The sequence below is a fragment of the Triticum dicoccoides genome, chromosome 3B, assembly GCF_002162155.2.
Source record: "Triticum dicoccoides isolate Atlit2015 ecotype Zavitan chromosome 3B, WEW_v2.0, whole genome shotgun sequence".
Lineage (NCBI taxonomy): Eukaryota > Viridiplantae > Streptophyta > Magnoliopsida > Poales > Poaceae > Triticum > Triticum dicoccoides.
In genome coordinates this window covers 748,492,606-748,501,963 of record NC_041385.1, presented here as the reverse complement: position 1 = coordinate 748,501,963, position 9,358 = coordinate 748,492,606, and the positions used below count along the sequence as shown (strand labels likewise).

Genomic DNA, 9,358 nt, shown 5'->3' with positions numbered 1-9,358 from the left:
GGTAGATATGTATGGTTGGGTACTTCTCATGACCCAAGGCATGTACCTATGAACATTGTCATGAATCAATAAAGACAGCGAGATTTCTCAAAAAAAAAAACCCGGGCAGCCCTAAGCCGAAAGACTTTACTCCGAGCGAGTGGACGAGCGCGCGCCCCACCTCCATAGCCACCGCCGGCTCCTCCGTCTCATGTCCGGGCAGGTGCGACAGCCCGCCGCGCGTAGACGATCCCTAGCTCATCTCACCATCTAGGAGCTCCGCATCCAACAGTAAAAAAGCAAAGCTCGCACTGCGACTCCTGCATTTAGAGTGAGCGAGTGAGTGACACTGTGAGACTCTAGCACCGTGTAGGTTTGGGTTAAGAAAAGCAAGCTGCCCCATCTTCTCCCTGCCATTTACCCTCTCTTTTCCCTCTTCCTGCTGCGTCCTCTTCTACTCCTACTCCTCTTCCTTTTTTTTCCAACCGCCTACCCACTGACTAGCCCGCTCGTTCGATTGGAGGCCCGTAGCTACACAGGTAGTTCAATTAGGTCGACGCTGACTGCGTTGGGATGCCTAGCTCGTCGGCCTGTCCTCCGTGGCTGGTGCGCATGATGGCCGCAAACGACGACCAGGCATCGTCGTCCTCCTCGTCCAAGGGCGGGGGTGCCGTGCTCACCACCGGCACGGCCACTATAGACACGGGATACCGCGGCGGTGGCGGGGAAGGCGGCAATGCCGCCGACCCGCAGGAGAGCAGCAGTAGCGGGCAGTCCAGGCTCGCGGCGCGCGGCCACTGGCGTCCTGCCGAGGACATCAAGCTACGCGAACTCGTGGCGCTCTATGGCCCCCAGAACTGGAACCTCATCGCCGAGAAGCTCGACGGGAGATCCGGTATGTATGGCCTGCCGTGCTCCTCACCTGATGTACATGACACTATGACGTCTACTCCTAACTTTTGGTGCGTGAGATACAGGGAAGAGCTGTCGGCTGCGATGGTTCAACCAGCTGGACCCGCGGATCAGCAAGCGGCCGTTCTCCGACGACGAGGAGGAGAGGCTGATGGCGGCGCACCGCTTCTACGGCAACAAGTGGTCCATGATCGCGCGGCTCTTCCCCGGCCGGACCGACAACGCCGTCAAGAACCACTGGCATGTCATCATGGCGCGCAAGTACCGCGAGCAATCCATCGCCTACCGCCGTCGCAAGCTCAACCAGGCTGTCCAGCGCACGCTTGACTCGTCCTCCGGGCTGGCTTCCGGTGCCGGGCACGTCGACGTCGTTGGTCACCACCACAACCACCTCCTGGTCGCCGCCAACGACTCCGCCATCTTTGCGGAGCCCTACGGCTTCAGCTTCAGACACTGCTGCCTCTCTTTCCCTGCCGGCGCCGCCGCTGCCTCGGCGTTGGAGCCTACCTTCTGCTTGTTCCCCGGTGAGTAACTTATCTATCTATCATCATCGCCACCACCACGTATAGAGGCGGTAGATTTTCTATTGCAGCACTACATTCCCAAAACTGTTCAGACTGACTGGTGGCCCCTCACACATTCCTAGCTGATTATTCTAGACGACTGAGCTTTCGGGACATAAAATACTCGGACACTCTATAGTGGTCGAAAGTTATTTTAGATTTCTACGTTTTTTTAGGAGGGTAGACATCTCAACGTTAGATCATCGATCTCTAATTGATGGAGAAAAAACTGGGATTAAAAGGCATCTAACATATCCAAACCCCCCTTTAGTACCCAACATTTTATAGGGCATCCTTCTCACCCCATTAAGATTGGGCAAAACACCTTTCAAAAGAAAACTAGGCAAACTATAACAGATCGGTAACATTACTCAGCTGACCTTTGCTGGGAGAGGGGTGACACGTGAACGCCATTTGAAGGTGATTTTAGTTGTGAAGAAAGATCACTATGATAGTTTGAAAACGAAAACTGTCTTCTTTGAAGAAACTATCATGTCACTTTAAAGAAATTGCCATTCCCGCGCAACTAAAAATGCCAGCTAAAACGTTCGCAATGCCATCCTTCCCGACGAATGTTGCCAGTTATGAGCGTCCTAGCGTCCTAAAAGAATTGGGTAAACCATCATCCCACAAACATCTTTCGCACCGCTAACTCCAGCAAGCCGTGCAGGTCTATTTGACCATGTCTCCTCCCGAGCATCCTCCATCACCGATACCTCCTGACACTGTGCCAGTGCTCATGGCTGCCGCGGCCGCGCCCAACCACCGCCAACTTTTGAAGCCCTGTTTGGTTCATAAGTCGTACGATTTTTTTTAGTCTCAACTAAAAAGTCGCTAGTCCGTAAAAAGTCCTTATCTGTTTGGTTCCTGAAGCTAAACATGGACTAAAAGACCACGTTACAACTAAAAGTCTCAAAAAGACTCTCCCTTACAGCCAGTTTGGTAAACACTTGGGCAGGAAAATGAAAGTTTGCACAAGAGTGTTTATGGAGGGAGTAGTCATGGAAAGTAGACTTTTACTCTCATTTCCTTGTTTGGTACATGATGGGAATTAGCATGGCATAAAATGCTGCTCACAAATTAACAGGGTGCCCCAGGAAGAAATAGATGGGAATTGACTTTCTCAACTCTCATTCCCCTTCCCACTTAAACTCACATTCCCTGTAATCAAACAATGAACTTTTAATGTCCTCATGCTTCAACTCCTATCCCCCATCTCAAAATCCCCCGAACCAAATACGTTGGTAGGATCTTCTTTCATAAGTTTCAAATGCCCACTTTAAGTTCATATAAGTCCCTCGTATTTGGTTTAGATTAGATTAAAAGGAATTTTTTTTAAGTCCCTGCATCAATAAGTTCATGTAAACAAACACCCCCTGAGCCTCCTCCCACATCTCGAGGCACTTACGCCGCGGCGGCGCCAAACCACAACCTCGATAATCACCGAGAGACTGGGATCGCCGGCCTCTGCACTCACTGGCCTTGTACACAATATCCTCGGCGGAATGAGATATCCACATTATATTCCCTTTTTATTTATAATAGTGAAAGTATAGTTAACATGGATTTTTTGCATACTCCCTCCGTTTGAAGATACTTCTTATCAAAATGGATAAGAGGAGATGTTCGGACGGAGGGAGTACAAAAGAGGTGCCAATTACAAGAAGAAAAAACCTGGATTAAGTTTTGAGGATGCTGACACATAGCACGTACTGCTTCCTAAATCAATGGATCTGCTGCGTACTACTCCGGCGAAGCGCACGCGTAGAGCAAGGGAGGCCCCCACCGTGTGGTACACGGCCGGCCTTTTCGTCGGTTCCACTGCCACCGGCCGGCAACCGAAATAAATGCCTCGCTCGAAACAGGCAGCATGTGGGCGTGAGACGATGGATCGAACCAACGAAGACCAGGTACTGGCCGGGAAGACTTTGGACTTTTGCCACGCACAGCACAGGCACAGTGATCCTCCCGCACACGCACGCTCAGTCGATCGCTCACCCGCGCATAGGCCACAGGCGCAGCGACAAGCACAGTGATCCCGCACACGCACGCTCGGGATCAGGCGCGCACGGGCCGAGCAGTTGCTGCCGAGCGGTATGGGGGGAGATCCATCTGCCTCGTCCTCATAAATGGCCCTCTCACCTGCACTGTAACCACCACCCCTTCTCCTGTCCTTGAGCTGTTCCCTTTTATTCGTCGGTTGACGATGCCGATCGGAGTTTTTACCGTGTCCTATGAACCAGTAACGTTTCGTTCGTGTGTTTGTTTCGTCTGGCTGCAGGGCCCGGCGCCGGATCCAACTCGGTGCACGACGGGCGCCTCTCGTGGCCGGACGCCATGGCCGTGCGTGGAGGAGCAGGAGGTGGCGGCCTTTACTGGGAGCCGCTGCCGGCGCAAGGAGACTGGATCGGCGGCGGCCACCACGAGATGGCACGGTTCGGCTCTGACGACGCAAATGGATCGTCTGCCGCCGTGTTTGCCGTGACGGACCAAGCTGGCGTTCACTTGGACGGCACGTCGCGGTCGCCGACTTTCATAGATTTCCTCGGGGTCGGAGCGACATGATGGATAGACGGATCACTAGCTAGCTCTAGCAGAGAGTGCAGATGGATCGATGCAGATGCTCTAGCAGAGAGTGCGTGCGGCAGGTGGATCACTAGCTAGCTCTAGCCTCTAGACTAGATAGCTTGCTATAAAAAGCACCAGCTATGTTGGCTCTGTATATTTGGCTGGCTTGTTTGCCACTCTACTTGTTTTAACTCATGTACCACATGAACATCAGCTTGTGTTTGCAGGGGAGGTCGATGTCAGCAATTTCAGCAGTTGGCGGTAGCCAGTAGGTGAGAATGAGATATGTGAAATCATGATATGCGAGTAGCTAAGATTGTTGAGCCAGGAACATAGATCAGGTTATTTGGGTACCCTAGCAGATACTGGCATATTATAAAAAGAGGGAATTCCATTTTGAGGTAATAGCACCCCAGGTCCTTGAACTTGTCCTTCATGTGATGGTTTGGTCCTCAAATTTGTAAAAGTGGATTATTTGATCCTGGAACTTGTTCTCAAGGTGCATATTTGGTCCTGAGCCAATCAACAACAGGCAAGTGGAGCCAGCTGGGCGGAGCCGGTCAACACCGCAATTTTTGCATTTAGCCCCTTTCTGTTTATCGAAATTAACCCGCGGGGTACCTCTGCTGGAGTGGATAGCTAGCTCTCTGTAGCCTCGCCTCGACCCACCCATGCCAGCTGCTCGACAACGGGGACGCGCAGAGGGACACGTCGACCGAGGTGCCTAGGCTCGGCCGGGGACGGGACGGTGGCGCCGTCGTGTGGCGGCAAGAATACGGCCGGGAGGTACTCATCGGTGTGGCACACGAAGGTGGAGCGGCTGAAGTGCCTCACCAGCCTCTGCCTACCCTGTAAAGACCAACGGCTCACGGTGCCAGAGAACAAACCGCATGAATGCATGCATGCATCGACGACACGGAGGAGGCTTGTGCGTGCGTGCACGTTCATTACCTGTATGTACTGTACGTGGCGCCGATGTTGATGATCTTGCCGCTCCGGGTGACCGGTTCCAGCCACGTCCGTGCAGGGCGTAGTGCAGCCCGCGCGCCGCGTCGGCCGTCGTGAGGTTGACGAAGGCGTACCCCTTGTTGCTGCAACGCTGCCTGCTTTAATTTGCACGCTGCAAAACTGAAGAAAATCGTGACCGTGGAGTTTTTGAACTGCTGGAAGATTCATTCAGGCTAGAAGACCAAACTAACTAAAGTTATGCATGCTTTCATTGGTTGTTTTTCCCCTGGCTTGCTTTGGTTGTTTGTTGCTCGAGGAGCTCTTCGCCGCGCTACGCCTGCCCCACGCCCTCGCCGGCGTCACGCTCCTCTCGCTCGGCAACGGCGCGCTGGTCGGCGCACTCTTCGTGACCACCGTCGTCGCCGGCGTCGTCGCGCTCGCTGCCGTCGTGGAGATGCGCGGGTTCGTGCGCGACCTCTGCTTCCTCTTCTTCGCGCTCTGTAACCTCGTGCGCGTGCTCGTGAGCGGCACAGTCAGTGTCTGGGTGACCGCGTCCTTCGTGCCCATCTACGTGGCCTACGCCGTCCTCGTCTGGACCTTCCAGTGGCCGCACCCCGACCTCGCGGCGTCGCTCCTCCTAGAGGACGACGATGACGACGTACCTCCCTTGCCGTCCTACTCCTCCAAGATCGCGCAGGCTCAACGACAGTAGCCTGCCTGCATTACCTCGTGTCCGAGCTCCGCATGCCGTTGTACCTCCCGCACCGCCTCACCATCCCGGACATCGCCGCGCACCGCTGGTCTCGGCCCTGCGCCGTGGCCTTCGCCGTGCTGGCGCCTGTGCTCTTCGCCACGGCATGGACCTCGCACAACCCGGCGAAATCATCCTCGCGCCACGCCGCCACCACAACAGCGACGACCACGCGATCCTCCTCACCGGCGGTGTCCTTGGCCTCCTCCTCGCGGCCCTCGCCGCGGCCACAACGGACGCCGCTTCCCCTCCCCACGGGCGCCCGCGTGCCGTGGCTGGCGGTGGGGTTCCTGATGAGCGTACTCTGGGGCTCTGGGCGTACACCCTTGCGGTGGCCATCGGGTACCGTACATGGTGGGCGTGAAGGCGAGCATGTTGGGCGTGACGGTGCTGGCATGCGGAGACTCGTTGGTCGACCTAGTCTCCACCGTGGTGATGGCGACGCACAGGGGCCCCGACGGCGCGCAGATGGCCGTGTCATCGTGCTGCGCCGGGCCGCTGTTCAACACGGTGGTGGGGCTAAGGCTTTCGCTAACGCTGGCGGCGGGCGCGCAGTACCTGGCGCCATTCACACTCCCGGCGGACGAAGCGGTGTACGAGACAGTGGGGTTCCTGTGCACCGGGCCGGCGTGGGTGCCGGCGAGGGGCATGCGGCTCGACCGGGTGCACGGGGTGGGCCTCATCATCATCTACCTCACCTTCTTCGGCGTCCGCGTCCTCGACAGCCTCGGCCTCTGGTTCGAGTAGCGACGGCAGCAAACAGAGGAAGCTGCTCTGCTCCCGTCAATGGCGACCACTGTCCACTGATGTACGTAGATGGAGGATGATAGTTGATAGATCAGATGCTTGTACAGTCGTAGTAGCACTAGCTGGTACTATAGTATTAGCCTGTAGGTGATTACCGATGGATTAGTTAGTGGTGTAATTGTTGCTTGTTTTGGTTGGCATCAAGATGATTTCCCCGCGAGTTGAAATCGATAAACGACAAGGAGCTAAATGCAAAAGTGCGGCATTGACCTGCTTGGTCCAGCTGGCTCCACTTGGCTGCTCATGATTGGCTCAGGACCAAATGTGCACCTTGAGAACAAGTTGGAGGACCAAATAATTCACTTTTGCAAGTTTGAGGACCAAAACATCACATGCAAGACAAGTTCCAGGACCTGCCGTGCTATTACCTTTTTCATTTTTTACACTTAAAATTCATGTCTGTGACATATGTATTATCCATTTAGTGCAAATTTTGAATTCACCTCATTTTATGTTTACGGGACTAGCCACGTGAGCGGTTTTTATTTTGGATGCGTCTAGTAGGCGGCCGGCTGCCCACTAGTGCGATCAAGCGGCCGGCCAAAAAAGGTAAACCTCTGTCCCCTCCGCGGTACAGAAAAGGAAGGGGGCATGGGGCCACCTTACCGAGCGGATCGAGCGCCCAAACCCCAACAGAATCGCCCCCCCCCCACACACACACACCGTGGCCAGCTATCCCTAGCTAGCCCCCACGCCTGCTCGCCCCCACGCCCGCTCGCCCCACGCCCCAGCCCCTCCCACGCTGCCTTCTTCTTCTTCTGCACGCCAGAAAGGGGATCCAACATAATCGCCCCAGACCCTTCTTCCTCCTCCTGTACAGCCGCCATGGCAATCCAAGAGTAAAAGAAACTACTTCAAGAGGCATACCAACGGTAGAAGGGGGTCCAAGGCCCTTCTCCACGCCAGAAGGGATCCAAGGGCCTTCTTCCTCCTCCTAATCAGGCAAGTAACTCCCCTCTGCCCCTCTTCCTCCTCCTGTAGTGCATCTGTAAACCCCCTTCTTCATGGATCTATCAGCAAATCCATGGAGGAGCTGGACAGGCAGAAGGAGTGGATCTGCCACATCACACCACCACCCCCACGCCCTCATGAGTGCATCTTCACACTAAACATGGTTTGAGATCAAGTTTAGTAGAAACTGAACATGTTTTCTAAACTGGAGGTGTTCAGCTAACCAACTAAGACAGATTTTCTGGCCAACTAAAACATGTTTCTAGCCAACTCAACAAGCAAAAGTAGCCAAAAACTAAAATGCATTCTACCAAGTTGTAGTTATTGTTTGCAAACGAACACATTGACTATCCAAAGAATATGTGCAACTAAAAATGCATATATGTGCAATTGAACATAGATCCCAGCCAACTGAATCATGTGTTCTGGCAACTCAACATGCATGCTAGGCAAACTGAACATGTATCATGAACATATAACCTGCTTTCTGAGTGAACACTTTAAATAGGCTTTAGAAAACCTAAAGTATATGTGCAATGAAAAGATGTTTTCTGGCCAACTAAACATGCATGTTGGCTAAACTGAAAAAATGTATCATGGGCAACTAAGACATCTATTCTAGGCAACTGAACACATTGACTGACCAACTGAACATGCATGTTGGCCAAACTGAAAAAATGCATCCTAACCAACTGAGACATCTATTCTAGCCAACTGAACACATTGAATGTCCAACTGAACATGCATGCTGGCCAACTTAAAAAATGCATCCTGAACAACGGGGACATCTATTCTAGCCAAAACCAAAAATATGTAGTACGACAGCAAAAACACAAGAACTTTTGTCCATAGCTAATGAAGACACAAACCATATTAAAATAGTCACGCATATAATCTTCTCCCACACACATATTCTGGTCCCACATCTATTGCAAAGCTATAGTGTAAAAAATATGTCCAATATACTAGAAGTAAAAACAGAAACGACTATAATCTGTCATCCAATTCTTCTTTCTCCTTTCACCTGGATTTTCCATCTCAAATGTAGCATCAAATTATGTCCAAATTATGTGTAGAAAAATCTGAATCAGCTCCTTGCCAAACAGAAAACCTGCGGATCATTGCAACAAACAAAGGGAAAAAGTCAGAAAACTTTGTAGTAAAAAGAAGACATGTTCTTGCCAGCTATTTACTACAAACTGTGCAACTAACATAACTACTCTGTGCAAAAAAATGCATAACTGTTATAATAAAGATTCTACCATAGTCATGTAACTTTTGCAACTAAGATTTTCATAATGGCGTGCAACTCCCTATTTACTAAGTTTTTAGGTTGTTTGAAACACTCTTTCATGGTTAACAACTGATGACATCACTTTCTTCTTCTTTTTATGTGTAGGGAGTGTGTGGCAGCATCCAAAAAAAGGAAAAAATGATTGATCTCAATGAGTTGCCTCCTGATCTCAATGAGCTTCCTCATGATATGGATCAGCAGCAACCCAGCATACCACAAGGAAATTGGACAGAAAATGGGCGATCTGTTTACTACACGCAGACAAGTCATGGTGCTAACCCTATGGGCCATGACAATGTGGCAGGACAGTCATCAACACGTGATACCCCTATAGTGGTGTCTTTGCAGTCAGAGAGCCATACTCTTGATGACATGGGAACCGTGGCAAATGTTCCTGGTCTAACCAGGACTGAGCTAGGAGTTGGGGTTGTTGATGATGCTATGCAAGGAGAAGAAGGAGAGGATGAGGCTGGTTCTCAACCTATGGAACCCTATGTTGGCATGAGGTTTGACAGCCTTCAAATTGCTAAGGATCACTACAACAACTACGCCCTACAGATGGGTTTCTCTGTCAAGATGAACACC

The 9,358-nt window shown here is 52.0% G+C and overlaps 1 protein-coding gene and 1 pseudogene across 1 annotated transcript; both read left to right on the top strand.

The window, feature by feature from the left end:
• Positions 1-345: 345 nt before the first annotated feature.
• On the top strand, positions 346-1,437 carry LOC119278234 (transcription factor CSA-like). Its single transcript, XM_037559594.1, has 2 exons — positions 346-874; positions 957-1,437. Exons 1-2 carry the CDS (start codon positions 553-555, stop codon positions 1,421-1,423), a joined length of 789 nt encoding a protein of 262 aa, XP_037415491.1. The 5' UTR covers positions 346-552; the 3' UTR covers positions 1,424-1,437.
• A 3,795-nt stretch (positions 1,438-5,232) lies between these two features.
• LOC119279897 lies at positions 5,233-6,554 on the top strand (annotated as a pseudogene).
• The last annotated feature ends 2,804 nt before the right edge of the window (positions 6,555-9,358 follow it).